The sequence below is a fragment of the Buteo buteo genome, chromosome 11 (genome assembly GCF_964188355.1).
Source record: "Buteo buteo chromosome 11, bButBut1.hap1.1, whole genome shotgun sequence".
Classification (NCBI taxonomy): Eukaryota; Metazoa; Chordata; class Aves; order Accipitriformes; family Accipitridae; genus Buteo; species Buteo buteo.
Genome location: NC_134181.1, coordinates 39,644,763 through 39,663,218, shown reverse-complemented (window position 1 = coordinate 39,663,218; position 18,456 = coordinate 39,644,763). Strand labels below are relative to the sequence as shown.

Below are 18,456 nucleotides of genomic sequence, written 5' to 3'. Positions count from 1 at the left end.
TCAAAGGGTGGATTAATACCACAGTTGTTCTCCTAGCAAATGAGAGAACGGAGATCTTAGGGCTTGAGACCATTTGTTCAGGGAGTGCAGGAAGGAGTGAGAAATGCAACTCCTTCTGTGATCGGATTAGTGGGAAACATAACACCTCAACAAATGTTGCAGATCTAGTGAGGGAACTTGTGAAATGCAGAGATAAGCAATGGAATCCATGTATGTGAATGCAAAAGAAGCAAGTGGGGAATAAAGACTGTGAATCACTAGGAAAGAGTACATAAGGCAACAAAAGAAATCTGGGAAAAGTGTTGACAAACATACATGAAGCAGAGAAAGTGCTAAGAAAATCCATAAGATGAAGAAGGAAAACAAAACTAGGAAAAAGACTTTCTTTCTCCAGGACTCTTGGACTAGTCAATTCTTCCCTGAACAGCAAAGATGAAACCATATTAGCAGTATTTTATGCATCATCAGATCAGTTTAGTATGCACACTTCTGCTTTATATATATATATATATATATGTATTTTTTTTCCCTGCTATAGAATTAATGATGTTAATCATGGCTGCTGTAGAGTAATTAAGAGGTAATACTCCAGGCTAAGTGTTAGAAAACAGGGAAATAAGCCAGTTTGGATAAGACTGCTGTGCTAGAATGGAATTAAGAGAGTCAAGAAAGTCAACAGTGTCACAGTTCTGTTCTGAATTCTTAGGGAGGCATGGGATTACTTTTTGTTTAAAAATACTCAGTAGATAAACCATTATCAGGTGAAAAAATAAGGTAAGAAGGTCCCTTCAATGTTCAGTAGTTTGGACAACTCAGCTTTAGATATCTTTTTTTGTAAGATAGAGGTAAGTCTTACCTATCTATCTCCCAAAGGCACTTTGGTGCCTTTTGAAACAGGAGAAGCACAATTTGTTTCAAAAGCAGAGGCTTACATTTCTTCCTATGTCTGTTCATAACAAAGCAGAAAATGCACGGATATTTTCCTTCTATAGATAGGAATAGGACACTGTCCCTTTCTCCTTTGCATACAAGGATATACCATCCTCTGACAGTTTGGGTTTTTTCTTAAATCTTGGTTTATTCTTGTTGATGCCTGAAACCCCTTTGTTATCTTCCAGAAGCTTTGGTCATCACTGTGGAATTCCTGGTATGAGAAGGCAGAGCAGCAGGATAGAGAGAGGATCCTTGCTGAACTGCTGTAATCATGAAGACAGTGATTTTAATTGTCCTAATCATCTTCACTTTGCTGTCTTCAGGTAAGGCTGATACAGGGAGGGAAAGAGAAAGGTGACCTCTGGATGGGTTACCAGGATACAAACTCTAATATGTGCTTTGGTTTTATTTTCTTCTGTGCAAAGAAGTTGCAGCTAGAGCTATGCCTGTGATTTCCATTTGCCTGTATTTTTCTTGTTTGATCATTGGCAGATGGTGACCCTGTTAGTTTTGAAGCAGCTTGATACACTAGTTTCTTAGTAATTCAGTGAAGGCTTGTTTCCTTTGAATAGCTGAGGTCTGCGTACTCATAAAAGCTGTCAAAATGAATCAGTGTTATTTCAAGCTGCTCCCCTCTAAAACCACAACGGATTCTTTTTGGAATTGTGCCGAATTAACATCAAAACAAGTGGAATACTAATGTCTGATGCTATGCTCAAAGAAATAAGAACTTCAATGTTTTAATTGTAAACATTATTTATTCCAGGCAATATTTTTGTTTAATATTAATAGATTGCCAGAGACCCAAATGCTTAAACACCGGGAAATGACAATGTTAGAGATGATGTAGTGTTTTCTATTCATTCAGTCCTGGTTTTCATTACATGGTATAAGATTCTCTTAAGTTACGTAACTGCATGGTATTTTTATATATAATAATAACTTTTTTTCTCCTTAAATGTATAGTATCTTCTTGAGATGTATATGATGATGTATTTCAGAGTAGAAGGCATTTAATAGGAAGAATACAAAATAAGTCATAGTACGTCCAAGATGGAATAAAATTGGAGTGTAAAGCAAAAGAGAAAATTTTGTTGACGTGTCTGGACTCCCATAAGATGTAGCTTTATAGTCAATTTAAACCAATCATACCCCCCACTCCTAGTAGAAAAGGAGGTTTCACCTTCTTGCATCTTCTTAACCCCTTCTTTCTGCTGGCACTGTTTTGGGTTCTTTTTATTGGGTACTTAGTTTTCAGCTGGAAAAAGATCTGACAACTGAATAGTTCAGTTCTGCTACAGTTCTGCCCAGTGTTCCTGTGCAGGTTATTTAATCTCTTTGTTTGGCATCCAGAAATGAAGATAATTCTTACTAACTTCCTGCTTGAAAGAAGTAAGATTTTGAGGATTTTGTTGTTAATGTTTATTCAATACTCTGTTCAACATAGTACATGATTCTTCATTGTCAACAACCAAATTGTCCCTAGTTCCTGTCTTTCATTGTGGGTGTTGTCATGGAAGATAAACCTCTCTGCCTTGAGGGAAATCCAGCAAGGTACTTGTCATTGCTGAAGAAACACTTAGACAGTACATTGTTTAGAAACAGAAGAAGGTCCAAGTCACAGAATTGCCATCGTAATTTTGAATAGTCCTAGATGCTCACCTCCTGGGTTGAGGGGTTTGGTTTACTCTGTTATAAAGTAGCATTTAATTGTCAATTTCTTCCAACTTAAAATTTTCATATGTCTCCTCTGATCTAAGGTTCTCTGACCCTGGAGCTCTGATATGCGTCTTATTATTTAAAATCAGGTAGTATTTGTCTGGAAAGAAAATGGGAAGAAAATACTATTGTAACAAAGCATGGTGTTCAGTGGGAAATGCTGTTCTACACACAATGTAGCTCAGTGCTGTGAGACACCTGGGACTTGGAACAGTAGTTATTGTCTCTTTAAAAAACAACATTCCCCTCTTCAAAGACTAAATTCAACAAAGCTAAAGCAACTTGATCCGCTCTTAACATCCTCCCTCCATGTTTCTTGTTCTTTCGCAGGCTTAGTTCTGAATCACTAGAACTTTGTAACAGAAATATTAAGATTGGTATGGATAAATTATGCATGGGAATATGTGTGTGTGAAAGCATCAGAGGAAACAGCAGAGCAAAGGTTAGAAGAATGGCCTGTATTGATAACCAAGGACACAACTGACAGCAATAAAACTGATAAACCCTGAGGAATGCATTGTTTACATCAAGATTAGGAGGTCTGTGCTCTGATAAGGTCACATCACAGTTGACTTGTTAGGAGAAAAACTGCAGTCTGATAACAGAAAGATGTTAACAAGGTTACCCTACATTGTGAGTGCCATTCCTCTTCTTGCTATCCCAACAGGAAAACAGACCATAGCCATACAGATGTCCTTGCTTTTGTTTCCTCATTTTGGGTGACAACCTTGCCTAAAATTCATGGAGCATGAAGCAAGGAAGATTCTGAGGCAAAAGGTCATGCCATAATAATTGTTGATTCTTGAAAAATCTACCCAAAAACTAGTTTGTTGCTGCCAGTCAAGAAGAAGCAAAGAGACTTAGTAAAGATTCAACAGCAAACATTCATTGTCCTCCCTGTTGGGCAAAAGTGATCCTGATCAGCCTGCTTGGCCACATCTCTTGGGTGCCTGTAAGTATGTGGATATGTGAGTGTGAGTGAGCAGAATCAACTTACTTGTGAAGTTAAATAAAATAAAATAACCTCCTTCTTCCATAAGATCTTAAACTGAGGTGGGTTTTTTTTTTTTTTTTCACTAAGTCCTGCAAATCTTGACTTCTTTTTTGATTGTCCAGGGAAGAAATTCCGATGGTGCACCCTTTCTGACCTAGAACAGAGAAAGTGTGCTGAACTGTCCAAAGCACTTACGGCTGTGCTGCCCCTTGCTACTGTCAACTCGTTTGCTAGGATTTCTTGCATCAGAGCCCACAATACACATGACTGCATTGATAAAATCAGGGTGAGTTCACAGAGATTTTTAAAACTGATTTTGAGTTCAAATCCTCTTTTGAAGAAGTAACTGGTAAACAGAATTCATGGGAGAATAAAATGATACTGAAATGATGGTATTGCATATATGACAAAGTACACGGTAGCTTAAGAGGCAAGAATTAAAACCCATGAGCATTCTGCTAGATGTACTATTTTACTCCAGCTAATGTCCTTGCAATTTCCAGGAAATAAGTAAAAAGCTGCTTGGAAATAAATGGACAAGACCAAACTAGTAAATTAAAACGTGCTCAGAGCATTCCCCTTGCTTGTGGATTTTGGTCCTACTCTGACTATAATGAATATTTTCTCTTCCCTTTCTTCCCTGCTATTTTTAGCCCCTAGTCAGTCTTTTCTGAAGTAAAGAGCAAAGCCTTTATTCATATAAAACCCTTTAATTTGAAAAAGTTAGACATCAGACCTTTTGTAAGTGTAAGCTCTTGTAATTGACCAGTTCTGGAATGAAATTTTCATAATGCTATATGCTTTGAAAAAAAATCACTAATGAAAAAGGAAGATAAGCATGTGCTGTAGAATAATTTCATTAACATACCTAAAACTTGACTGGGATAGAGAATTTCAGTTTCCATTTTCATTCAGTCCCAGTTGCCCTCAATGGAGTCCAAATCTGACCTGGAAAACAAAACAAAGAAAACCTTTCTTGTTGGTTCAGGGAATAATTTATTTTGTGTTTTCAATCAGTCCTGCAACCCTTGTTAATAGACTTCAGTTCCATTTTCTGGGTTACAGAAAGATTATAGGCAAGAGAACTCTGAGAAGGATTTGGGGTGTTGGGGGAGCAGTAGGAGGAAATAGGGATTGCCTTTCTCTTCAGTGGCATCAGAATAGCGTTTTTGGAATGGAAGGCCCAAAGAAAAGGTGAGAAAGGATGTTACTGGAAAAGAACTGGTATTTTTCGAAGGTAACTCAGCCTGCGTTGCTAACATTTCACCATGCTTTGTAGCAGGGATTCAATTAAAAAGCAAAGCAAATGCTTGTAAAAATCACTGGTTACTACTTTTCAGGCAAAAACTCTGCTCTTGAAGCTGCTCTGTTTTTTTCGCTGTAAATGCACTTGGTTTGGGGGTTTTGCTGTTGTTTTTAAGGTGAATAAAGCAGATGCTGCCTCCTTGGATGCTGGAGATGTTTACTCTGCTGTAAAGCTCTATGGTTTGACAGTGGTGGCAAAGGAGATCTATGATCAAGGTAGGTTCATAAAGCAAAAGAATAAGCTGTACTTCTGATTTGGTTAATAAATTGCTGTGCAGTGAAAGGCAAAGCTCAAGAATTCTTGAAAAGAAGTCTATAAGTTTTCATTAACTTTATAGGAGTACGGAGGTGACTAACAACTGTTTCTAAAATACTTAGTGATGATGAATAAAATACCAGTGGTGCTTTGTATCTAGTAGCCTTTCTGCCTGTGGTACTGTCACTAAGACAAATTATATCTGCGCTTGCCCGCAAGGAGTTCTACATCTTGTAGGGAATAAGAAGGGGTTTATTCAATCTGTGTCAATTCTTATACCATGCTCTTTACTAGTGCAGCTGAACATTTACTAGTAGTTCTTTAAGAGATTAGCTTCTCTCATGACTTAATTCTCTCCTTCTCACCCTAAAGAGACAATAATGTAAGGTGGAGAATCTTGTTACAGTAAGATTCCTCTTCATTCCTGGCAGAGCTGAACAGTCTGTGCAATGAATGATTTATAAGGCAAGAATAAGTAAGTCTGAGCCAAAATCAAGCATACAGCAGAAAATACTTGTGGGACATGAATCTGAGAAGGAAGCCAAATTAGCAGATGGATGTAGGAAGAGACTAAGAAGGGGATAGTATAAGAACAGAAGTTAATTTTGTTTTGGCTGAAGAACCATGAAATCATAGTGGAATTGATATGTTTCAGGTGGTAAGCATGTTCTGAGGATAAGACATAGGAGTTCTTTCCATTACAATACCTAAACAGTGTGATACAAATGTTCAAAACTCTTGAGAAGCAATTGCATTGGATGATGGAGCTGGATGATCTTGTAAGCCTTTTCTGACAGATTTTTATGTTCTTGCTTTGCGCATCACTTGCATTGCTCGGTTTGATGAGGTGCTGTGTAGCCAGTATATGGTAAAGTTGAGTACATATGTTTCATATGTCTAGATTTTTTTTTCCTTAGCCATGTTCACAGAAGTAGTTGAACTCCTGTACACAAATGGAAGCTGCAGAATTGGGATTTAGTTATTTCTGTCACATATTTTGTCCTATCGCAGGAAATTGTGTGTTTGCTGTGGCCATTGCCAAACGAGGAACTCTGGATATCCAGAGGCTACGAGGTGTGCGCAGCTGCCACAATGGAGCCAGGTGGACATCAGGCTGGAATATTCCACTTGGCTTTCTCCTTGCAAGAAATTATCTTTCCTGGGATGAGGCGCAACCTCTGAGCCAAGGTGGGTAATAGGAGCCATAGGGCTATGTCTCGCCCTCAGCAAAAGTGAGTGAAATGCAAACAGATGTAGAATGAACTGAGCTGTGCAGAAATTGGAGGGCTTTGTGGATGAGATATCCTCTTGGAGTGTTTTTGATACTGGCTCTTAGCTCTTTTCAGAACTCTTCTAGTGATCTCAAAGCAGCAGAATTGTTACCGAAACAGGAAATCTTTGTGTTCTCTATGCAACAGGGAACAAATCTTTGCAATATCTAACCAGCACAAAGATGGTTTTAAACAAGCAAAATTTGATCACTCTGTTTCCAGTAAATGTTTCAAATTTGAAGTTTAGACAATGAAGCTACATATGCTGTTTTATTTATTTATTTATTAAAGCACCATAGTCCTAATAATGTCCATGATAAGTTTGGCCCCTTTTCCTTCTTCCATTTTTTCCTATTTGACTTTTTTTCTTTCTTCCTTCCCCCCTCCCCTCCTTATCTGCAGTAATCAGTGAGTATTTCAATGCAAGTTGCATCCCTGGGGTTGGTATTGCTGCTCCTCGACTGTGTGCTCTCTGCCAAGGACAAAAATCCTATGTCAGAGACAAGAACCACTTCTGTGAGACAAGCAGTAACGAACCCTTCTATGACTCTGAGGGAGCCTTCAGGTGAGCTCTGTGACACTGCTATGAATTTACCTTTGGGGAAAAAGAACTTGTGAGGGAGGAAAAGGCAGGTGACATGTTAATAGGATGCCATTTGTCTTTCTGCAGGTGCTTGAAGAATGGAGTGGCAGATGTTGCCTTTTTAGATCACCTAACAATTACAAGTGCCACAGGTAATCCTAAAAACTCAGATTCCTTTAACCTCTGGCTGTGCTCTTTCCTGCATGGGATTTGGGGGATACACCTATATTTTTGTTGTTTCCACGGAAAATTCAGTCCCTCAAAGCAGTTCAGTGGTACTTCTTGGCTCTCCACGCAAGTCGGAAGGAAACAGAAGAGGAAAGAGTAAGTGAGAAATATTTGCTCACAGGAGATTCTTAGAATAGGAGCAGATGTTTTTATGCAGGTGATTTCTTTAGCCTAAAGTCTCTGATGCAGTATTTGCATTGCCTGAGTTATAAGGTTCCTTTTAAAATTCAGTGTATTGAGCTTCTAGAATGTGCAGTTCCTGTATACCTGTTTTGTATTTTTAAACTTAGTCGAGCTCTGTACCGATGTTTTTGAAGGTGGTTAGCAGTAGTAGTTACAGGTAAGTATTTTTAAACAAACATATTTACAGGGGTACAGCTTAAAGAGTATTTTGGAGTATCCCTGGCTGAGGTCCCTCTCTTTGTTAAGGGAAGAGTGTATCAAAAGACAACTTTCCCAAATGTGCTTGGCACACTGTGCTGCTTGCATAATCTTTGAGCAACCTCCTCTGAAAAATGTTTTACCTTCCATCTCTATGCATGCCGCCAAGTCATGTCTCACTTCATAGATTCATGAGTATCCCCTTGTTTCAGAGTCAGAACAACAGGAATATGAACTCTTATGTCCTGATGGGACTACAGCTGAGCTGACTGAATACAGCACCTGTAATTTGGGCAAGGGGCCTGGCCGTGGTGTCATCACCCGCCACAACTTCCAGAAGATCACCAACAAATTTCTTAGCATGATCCAAGTGAGTGGATATTACAAGCTGTATATCTCCAGACACAGGTTTTTCTTCCATCTTTGTGTGGAGATTACCACTCAGTTTGCCTTCTTTCTTGAGAAATTTATAGTTAGTGTGAACAAAGCACAAAAAAAATGGTTGTTCTGGGGAAGGATCCTGCATCGGCTTCTGGAAGAACGTTTGCCTTTTCTCTGAAGTGTTCTTCTGTAGAAGGGTGGGAATAAATAAGTAAAGATGGGGAAGATGCCATAACACCCAAACTGGAAAATGGCTAATGATGTTCATCCAGACCTGGAACTTACGTGAATTCTTATGTAGCTGAGGGAGACACATAGATTCAGGCAGGGTTCACCTTTGTTCCTCACTTTTTCTCAACTTATAAATAGTATCTGTTACCTTGACATCCAGGAATCTATTTGAAGCTGAACCTGAAATGTGTATTTAAATCAAATTTAAAGAATTTATTAAGCCACCTGGCCCTTAAAATAGTCCAGTAGACAGTGAAAAATTCAAACCAGTGGGCTGGGTTGTGCAGTCACGCAGACTCTGGTAGATAGTAGTTGTACAAAATCTCTTCTTTATTGAGAGATCGTCATAAGCCTTTGTCAGTGCACTTATTAACACATCTTAACTGTGTTCCCCCATACATAGCAATGGCTATGCAGCACTATTCCTAGTACACTTCTCCGTGCTTTCTTCTCTTCCAGTACCATCAGGTTGAATAGAGCTACTTTGCACACAGTACTTCCCCATCATAAAGCACAAGAAATCTTGCACCCCTTTACTGCACTGATCTTTATTACAAATGTTTCTCACTCAGCTACACTCCCTCAGTTGCCTTTCCAGGGTAGGAGACATTGAGCATAGCCCAATAAATTGGAATAACTAAGATGGGAAAAAATTCTTCAAAAAAGTGAATCATATAATGCTTTTAGGACTGGAACCATCCACTCACTGCTGTACCTGTATGCTTTGTCCCACTGTCCTGGAACCCTGAGTGCTGTGTTACAAACGATTGATATGAAGGGAGGGAAGGATGAGGCTGTTACTGGAAGGATGAACAGATTTGTTGCAATTTAAAGTTTTGTTCTTGTCCTAGCGCCTCTTTGGACGAAAAGGAAAAGAAAGAGCCAGGTTTGAACTCTTCACTTCAGCACCCTTTGGGGGAAAGAACCTGCTGTTCCGAGATGCCACTCAGCACCTGCAGCTTCTTGAGGACCAGCTAGAGATTGCCTATATCCTTGGTCTGGATTATGTAGCTCTCCTTAAGGGACTAGGCCATGAAGGTGAGAAGCCTTCTAGAGGACTGTAGCTAAGGAAAGGGAAGAAAAAGTTCTCTTTCCATGTTATTCCTCCCTGCCAGGCACAGTGCATAGACCTAAACGTCCCTTAAGAAAGAACAGATTGGTGCATAGGTGACACGGTCTCACTGCGCTCCTTCCTTCCAATTCAGGGAGCTCTTTGGACAACAGTGTTGTGCGCTGGTGCTGCATCAGTGATGCTGAGCTTCGCAAATGTGAAGAGTGGGCGCTGAGTATCAAATCCGACCCATTAGTCTGTGTCCAAGCAACTTCCATGACGAAATGCATTGAAATGATCAAGGTAGGAGACTCCCTCTGGTCAGAGTATATGATAAGACCGCACAGGGTGTGTATGTCCTTCTCTGAGCTGAACAAGAGGAAAAACAGCTTGTACACTAGAGAAACCAGTAGGAATGAGAGGGAATTTATGCAGGGGAATTTCCAACCAGTGGGGAAGTACAGCTGCTTGGTTACACAATTCATGCAAATCCTGGTTTTGTTATTTTCTGTAATGCTGTTGGCAGAGTGGTGAGGCTGATGCAGTCACCCTGGACGCAACACATGTCTACATTGCAGGGAAGTGTGGATTGGTGCCTGTAGCTGCAGAATGTTATGGTAAGTTCTCATGTGACCTTAGCAAGAAGGGAGGGAATCAAAAAAGTACCCTTAAAAATGTAGTTAAATTTCCACAGTTTGTGATGTTTTGTGATGGAAGCAGGAATCCACATATATGTCCAAATACTCTTCCCAGCTCTTCCACTAACTGGCTCTAGCATTTGGTCTGGCTGTTTATTATATCCCTTCTGTAAAAGGGACAGAGATGCTGACATGGCTCGAGATGATTGATGGGGTGCTGCCATGTAATCTGAATGACAGCAGTCACAAGATCCTTAATGGTTGTCTCCTCTCCAGGGGGAGATTGCGCCCCAGCTGCTGAGAGCATGGAGGAAACAGGGAAACTAATGCTTCTTAAGCGCAAAGGTAACAGGACAACTTTGAGAAGGCAAAAGGTTTCAATTTTCCTGAGATGGCCTCTAGGATTTATGTAGGAATGTATTTGCATGTTGGTTTGGAAAAGAATTTGCTGTGCATGTTCAGTAGGAGCTTTACAGACAATGCCACGCAGCTAGGAGAAGGGCTTTGTGGCTAAGCAAAGAATACAGATCCTCTACTGTAACTGAAGATACTGTGACAGGATGAGGGAGGGAAGAGGGGGGCTGTACCTGTGTGGAATACTTAATTGCCTTGGTATCACTGGTTGTTGTCATTGTTTTACAGCACTGCCGTCTGCTTATGCTGTTGCCCTAACTAAGAAAAATGCCAAACAGATTAACATCCATAACCTTAGGGGAAGGCGATCCTGCCACAGTCACCTGTATAGTCCTGGAGGATGGTTACTTCTTTCCAGATACACAGTCGGAACTCTGGAGAATGATACTGAGAACTGTGACATTGGCTCTGGTAAGAGCTGCTCTAGGTTATCTGTTGACTAGACCATGGAAATCTGAAGCCCCAAATTTGGGAGTAAAATGGAGATGGGGCCATGAGGATTTGATGAGCAAGTGGCGATTGCAGTCTTGGAGGGTGTTGGAGCAGCTCTTCCGCCTATCTGACTATTTGTGATTCTTCACACTATTTAGCCCTCTTCTTGCTAGCTATTAGGATGGAATTCCATTCCTGTCTTTTCCCATGCGTGAAGAGCCTTTGGAATACCTTGCCTTAATCTCACCTCAGTTTTCTTTACTCAGCTTATCGGAATTACTTTTGGAAGGGCTGCATGCCAGGAGCTGATGGAAACCTGTGCAAGGTGTGCATTGGAGACAGTGAGGTGGAAGGGGCTCGAGTATCTAGCAGATGTGCTGCAAGTCACAACGAACGTTACTATGGCAATATGGGAGCACTCAGGTAAGCTTTTTGTGAGAGTTAGAAATGCAGAGCAATAGCCAGAATTGGCTTATTATTTTGCTGAGGGTTTTCTTTGGAGGTTTGGTTTTTGTTTTTGTTAAGCAACTGGCTATGTAAACTTTTGCTAGCATTTATTTTGTTTTTGTTGCAGTTGCTATAGGATGTTCAGTTGACTGGTGATTTAAAACAGTCTTGAAAACATTTCCAGAGCCAGACAATGCTTCCAAACATGTAAGGTTTAAAGCATTGATACTGACTCATTAAAAACAAGGGATGAAAGACAGTTAGAAGGTCAGAGAGCAGAGGTGATGTGGTAAGAAGCAGTGTAGGGTGCAGGAGGTAATTAAATAGACTGGAGATATTAAAAAAAATAGTTGAAGACAGAGGAAGAGGAAAATATTGAAGCTGAAAGCACTCTTATAAAATATATATAATGCAATTAGTTGAATTACGTTCTCTTTCCTGGCTAGGCACAGGTGAGGCTGCATAGACATTGTGCCACAACTTTGACTTGGGAGCTGCTTTAACGGATGAAAGGGATTGCCTTATCAAATAGGTGAACACGGTCCACTGAGATCTATATTGACATCACTAACTTGTTCCATATAACAACCAAGTAATTACAGATGAGAGGGATTCTTCCAGCTACTCCTGGTTTAGCTTCAGATGACTGTCCAAATGTCAGTCATCGTGTAGTGGCTGTCTCTAATAACTTCTTGGTTTTTTTCTTGCACTAGGTGCCTAGTTGGCAATCCCAGTGGAAGAAGCTTTGGAGATGTAGCTTTCCTGGAACACTCTAACCTACTCCAGAACATAGAGAGTGAGATGCAGATATTCTCTTTTCCTTTGAGAATGTTCATTAGCGTCAGTTACTTCCCACACAGTGACCATCACTTATGAGGATCATTACAGGTTTAATCTAGGTCCATGAAGTTGTGTTTGTGACTGGAAAGTTGCAAGAACCTTCCTGCATGTAGGTGTTCCAGTAAAGCTCAAAATTCAGATACTGTTCAGTTTTAGAGAGGAAAGAGGAAGAATCACTGAGTGCAAAGATCAGTGTGTGTGTTTGGGTGGTATTCATCCTTGGAGACTGAGCTAATTTTTGGAAAGCTCAAAGCTTTAAAAAGCAAGTGACCTTTCCCACCAGACCTTCTCCCATAGGCAGCCATGGCACATGTACCTATTGTTTTTAATCAGAGTTTCAAGAATTAAAATGGCAGATAAGGGCGATGCTGTGGGCTGTTTGTGCTAGGGGATGTTCTATGGCTTCATCATGACACAGACACTTCCTCATGTAGTTTCACAGGCACTTAGGAATAAACAGTCCAAATAGCTTAATAGGTAAAAATACTGCAAATTATTTTGCCTTTCACAGTTTCTAAAACAACATTGTTACTACACTGTGAAATGAATAATTTCCTCTGGGAACTACTGATCTTTGCAACACTCTAGCAATTGGATTTTGTTGATGAAAATGGTTTTGGCTACAGTACCTTAAATCCTCAATCTCTTAAATTTTGCTTACTTCTCTAACAGCCAAAGTATGCTGTCTTTTCATAGAGTTGAAGAGAAAGGGAAGCCCCATTTTGTTCAGTCTGATAAAGCACACTGAAATTCTATTTTAGGCGATTTCAGTAGCAGAAGAGACTTTTCTAAGAGGAATCTCTCTAAAATCAAGTGGAGTTATAAGGGCCTGGAAACCCACAGGAATTCATGCAGCAATGAGCAGTTTGTTTGGGGAAGCAAAGGAGATGCAGGCTGAATTGCTTTGTTTTCAGAAAGCGATCTGATTACAGATGAAGATGAGACATGATAAGCTGTTCATATGCCTTGATATTACTCTAGTTTTTAGTTGATAGGTGCAGCTTAAGTTCACTGACCTGTTTCCTCAGTGAAAACACTACCTTGCTCCTTATGCGTTCCTAATAAATGACCATGTAGCATGGAGTATTTGTTTTGAACATATTAGCTAAACTTCTTCCTCTTAATTTTTAACATTTTGCATGAGATTCACCCTGTTTTCTCTTTCATTTTTTAAAAAGATTTGCTTTCACTTCATCTTCTTTTCAGATCTGGACAGCTCTGGTTGGGCAAAAGGTTATACCGCTATTGACTTTGAACTCTTGTGTCGGGATGGAACACGTGCTGCAGTCACAGAATGGGCAGGCTGTAACCTTGGCCCCATTCCCCCCAGCACAGTCATGACTCGACCAGTCACTGTCACTAAAATCTATGACTTTCTAATGAAATCCCAGGTAAGACAGGAAACAGGGAAGAAGTTAGCATGTTATCACTTGTTATGTATGACTGCTGAAAACCCTTTCAAGATCAAAAGCTTTATGTACTAAATACATGAAGTGCCTTCAGGTCCAATGTGAAAGAATTAAGAATGTGCATAGGATATTGAGAAAATAATTATTTGGATTCTCTAAAGGGGCATTTTGGCACCAGTTGCCATTCTGCAGCGGTCATACTTTTGCTGAGAAATAAGCCACTGCAAAACTGCATCTTTTTGTACCAATAAGGACAGTGCTAGGTGAAAATGGAACCTTTTTTTCTGCTAGATCTTGCTGTAAAACTGAGGGTCACCAGCTTAACCTTGCTATTTATGATTCAAGCTGTAGAATTTATTTCTTTTCTGTTTAGGAATCTCTGGGAAGCAAACTGGATTCTGAATTCCATCTCTTTCAGTCGAGGAAGTATGGTGAAAATGATCTGCTTTTCAAAGATACTACTCAGTACCTTGTTCATGCAAGTCACATGAGCTATCAGGAAGTTCTTGGAGTGTCTTTCTTTCAGCTGGCAGAATCAGTATTTAATTGTACACCTGCAGGTAAAGTCAAGTTTTTAATTGTGAGTTAGAGAAAAATGCAAAGCAGGAAGCCTTCTGTGCATAGCTATTGCCCTTTTGTTTAGACTGAATGGAGAAGTACGTTCTAGATAATCCTGTTAGTAACAATTTTCCAAGGAGTACTGTGTTTGGAGCTCCTTTAGAGCCTCTTACAACTCCTATCCAAAAGCACTGAAACTGGAGCTCTGCAGGAACAGAATAACCAATACATTTTAGAGCAAATATGAGGTTACTGAAATAGGACCGTTTTATTCCCACTCTGAAATTTTTCCCTTCAATTCCAAAGATCAGTTCTGGGAAAAGGGAATATAATGTTCATCTGGATATGCCAAACTTGGGAAAAAGATAACAAAATTTTATATTTAATTCTTGAATTAATCTCCAAATAAGTTAAATAATTGCCTTTTTAAAAAGAGTGCATTAGAGAACTCAAGATCAACACCTTTATAAGCTTAAGGAATGACTTTTTCATGATTTTCCATTGTATGAAGTATGCATTTAGCTATCACTAAAACTGAAACTGTCTCTAAGCCAGCGTCAAGCTGTTTTGGGATCTGAAAATCTGTACTGAAGTAAATGAAGATTACACAGCAAATTAGACTTCTGTGAGTCTAAGCTGTTAAAGGACTAAAATTCAAAAGGGGAATTTTATCTCTCTTCTGCTGTTTTAGTGAATAGTATCTGAAGAATGTGTTATTTTTAAAGCTGATAGCATCTTTAAGTGTATACTTTTACTTGTTTGTAGGCATCTTAGACTTCTGCAAACACGATATCTGTGCATCCTCATCAAACTGACAGCTAATACAGAGGCTTTGCAAGGCATATATATCACCGTCAGTGTTGAAAACAAGGAGGTATGCAAGTCCAACCTATCCAAAGCAGTCAGCAAGGAAACAGTCATCTCTAGAAAGTATGCTGAATACTCTTTTTTTTTAAGCAGATTTTTATGTTTATGATAATGTAATACTACTCACATGTCACCCCTTTCTTGTTTGGAGCATGGCATCATGTGGAGCAGCACAGGCCAGTCTGCATAACCCACAGCACAGAACTAGGATCAGCAATTCTGTACAACTACTATGGAGAAATTGGCATTTTTGTGGAAATAGCAGGGCCAATAACATGGACTAAAATACAGACTGTCATGATTAGCACAGGTTAGTTGTAGCAGTTTGCCTTGCTTGTCTTTATAAACTGTTTCCATACAAAAAACAAGCAAACAAAAAATCAACTGACATTTTGGTAGTTGCAGCATTGTCCTCCTGTACCCATGATTTTGGATGCAGCTAGATAGTCCTTGCTGAATACATATATATGCTACAGGTCATATATGTAACTGCTAATCAGAATCAGTAGTCTATTCTGCTTTTAACAGGGAAGAATGTATTTGCTTTTTTAACCAAGGATTTATACTAGTAAATCAAAACATTTTTATCTGACAAATTAATGTATTAAGACATCTAATAGTGAACAGAACTGGATGCTCGCAGCCTTAAGGTGAAGGAAAGCAATAGATATTCATCCTTGTAAAACACTCCAACTTTGAATCTATGATTCTATGAAGCGTCAAAATATGATTTATCAGTTAAAAGAATTGGTTTTACAAGCAGAAACTGCCTGAACATGATATGAAGCCTTTTGAACAGAATGCATCATGTATTCGTTTTGCCTGTTAGTGGATAAAGATTTAGAGTGGATGGCTCTTCATGGTCAGGGCTCATTTCAGTTTGGAAGAGTGTTATTACCTTCTGTTCCCATGCACCCTGAACCAGGCAAGGTTAAGATTTTTAATTAAAAAAAAAAAAAAAAAATTCTTCACCCTAAACTGTCCAGTCCTTGCTACATCTATTGCAGTTGTATTAACCTCAGCTAGCAATAAATGACATGCAAATAGTGAAGACATGCTAGCTGCAATATAGTTTCCATGTATCTGCCATATAAAGGAAAAAACGTAAATAAAACCCTCCATCAACACCAACGCGAGGCAGCAGTAAAGTACTCGGTTGTAAAATACACTGCTAAGAATACCTGGTTTTAAACAGTTTGTTCCATGCCTAGCTTGTCTTTCCTGTTGTTTGACTTAGTCACCTCTCTCTTCCCCCTTCTCACTGAGAAAGAAAAAATTTGCAATCTATCTGACCAATAGCAAGGGTTTTAGATTCAGTGCATCTTAGCTGAGACTATTCTCTTATCTATCTCATTTGTTCCATTACCTGACATTGACTAATCAAACAACAGAGAGAGGATGCAAGTGCAAACTCATCTACCTTTCAGAGAAAAAGGGCAAAGCTAAACGGTGAATGAAACAAGTCCCAGAATGGTAACAGAGCAAAATCCTCATAGACTGTGTTGCAGCCAGCCAGCTATAGCCCTGAAGAAGCTGGGGAACAGGAGCAGGATGCTTGTTTAGGTCTCTGAGGTGCTCCCTTCCTTTCTTTACTGAAGCTTACATGCCATCTGCAGGACCCACGCAATACTGCACTTCAATCAAAAGGACTTATAAGAACAGAGTGAAGAAATATATCTGCCAGCTTAGTTTTACCAAGAGCAGCATGCAGCTGAATAGCAATAAATTGAAAAGCTGGGTTATACATAAGATTTTAAGGGTTGGAAGGGCAGGGGTGTTGTTTTCTGGCATAGACATTACAGATGCTTAATAGGCCTTTTTGGTGTTCCTATGCTTCAGCTTTGGTTTAAAAGCACCAGTCTGATGCTTCGCATAGACTGTAGTACATGAACCAGTAGCCTGCTTCAGCTGTGAATCCCTCACCTCTGAATCTAGCAGGAACTGTCTGTGCTGTCTGGCTCCTATTACCTTTAGAGATAGATGCTGTCTCAGCACTATGAATAGTAGCTAGGATCATGCTTAAAATCCCCCTGGTTTGTTTCTGTTCCTGTTAAAGCATGGCTAGGGATGAATGAACACTAGAATTGCTGCTCCATGCCTCACTAACAGCCCACCCAGTTACTTAATTGTGTTAATCTCTTTGGAGATTTGACTTCTTCCCCCCATGTATGCAGGATAGATATATCACACATATTTACTGATATAAGCCTAAAGGCCTTAAAAAACTGAAAGGTTCTCAGAAAAATTTATTTCCATAAATTAAAAACACACACAAAAGAAACAGTAAAATTTTAGAGTCACACAATATTGAACAGAAACAAAATGCCAAGAGCATGATGGAAGCTAATGGCACAAGTGTACAAATTCTCAATGAGCTATTTGTTAACTTGATAGCATCATATAGACTTTTAATCCACAGTTACCATCCATATTCTAGAAGAGCACCTGGAACATAATATACAAAAGGCCCACCTCAAATCAAATACAATAAATGAGGACTGCTTGCAGAAAATAATATCCAGCAAGCATCAGAACTCAAATGTATGCAGCCACAAGGCCAGCCAGGCAAATGCTGTAACATACATTAAGAAGCCTTAGCTGGCCCAGTTGTAGCATGATGAAAGTCTGATTTTTTTTTTATTTTTTTTTTAATTTTTTTTTGGAAAGTGATCTTTACCTCCCATAATCAGCAAATTTAACAAAGAGCTGCCTGGCTCTGCAAAACTTACTACTAAGAGACAGTACACAGCAAAAGCCTTCCAATTCTTCTCAAGCTGCTCTAGTCATCATTCTGTGAGCAATACGTACAATGTCTTTCCATGATGATACAAAAAAAAATCCCCACTGGAGTGGGTTTGCTTTATGAAAAGGCAAGCGTACATATCCTTCAGCTAGGGATGGATGCAAGACCCCCAAAAATGCATCCTCTATACTTTCTTTCCATTATCTGGACAGAAGCAGCTCAGAGTGGCAAATACCTAGCTTTTGCACAGTCATCACACCCAGTGTACAAGCAGCAGCTGCAAGGAACAAGGCTGTTCCACGAGTGCTGTAAACAGGAACAGAGGTGGGAGAGGAAAAAAGAAAAAGTGCACAAGCAGGACTGACATCTGTATGCTGGAGCGGGGGAAGAGATGTTTTGTCTCAATTAGCTTACATCTCTGTCATCATACAAATACTAAACCAAAACAATAATGCTGTATATTTGGGTTTCCACAAACAAACATCTGGGACAACCTAGGCAACTGCAACATCATTTTGTAACTCCTCCAGTTATTGTAAACAAAAGAGAGAGAACTGAGTGTTTTCTTTGCTCTGCTCTCTCTGCTGTAGCTGTTAAAAAGAAAGCTAAGAAATGTTATTTCAAAGCAATCAGAAACAAGACAGCAGGGAACAGACAAAAAAACCAAACCAACCCCAAAACAAAAAAAACCCCACAACCCAAAGGAAAAACCCAACACGTTCCATGTTTTGAAGCACATTAGAGGTCTGAACTTTGCCTGGACCCAAGTTTCCTC

At 39.5% G+C, this 18,456-nt stretch overlaps 1 protein-coding gene across 2 annotated transcripts; it reads left to right on the top strand.

The window, feature by feature from the left end:
- Window positions 1-1,165: 1,165 nt before the first annotated feature.
- LOC142037356 (serotransferrin-2-like) lies at window positions 1,166-15,253 on the top strand. Of its 2 annotated transcripts, XM_075041694.1 has the most exons (17): window positions 1,166-1,256; window positions 3,769-3,932; window positions 5,068-5,167; window positions 6,219-6,395; window positions 6,881-7,043; window positions 7,149-7,213; window positions 7,883-8,040; window positions 9,134-9,320; window positions 9,488-9,636; window positions 9,860-9,950; window positions 10,248-10,316; window positions 10,614-10,796; window positions 11,084-11,240; window positions 11,978-12,060; window positions 13,311-13,495; window positions 13,887-14,073; window positions 14,837-15,253. In XM_075041694.1, exons 1-17 carry the CDS (start codon window positions 1,205-1,207, stop codon window positions 14,884-14,886), a joined length of 2,220 nt encoding a protein of 739 aa, XP_074897795.1. In that variant the 5' UTR covers window positions 1,166-1,204; the 3' UTR covers window positions 14,887-15,253. The 2 variants fall into 2 exon arrangements, with proteins under 2 accessions (XP_074897795.1, XP_074897796.1); XM_075041695.1 differs by lacking the exon at window positions 10,248-10,316.
- The last annotated feature ends 3,203 nt before the right edge of the window (window positions 15,254-18,456 follow it).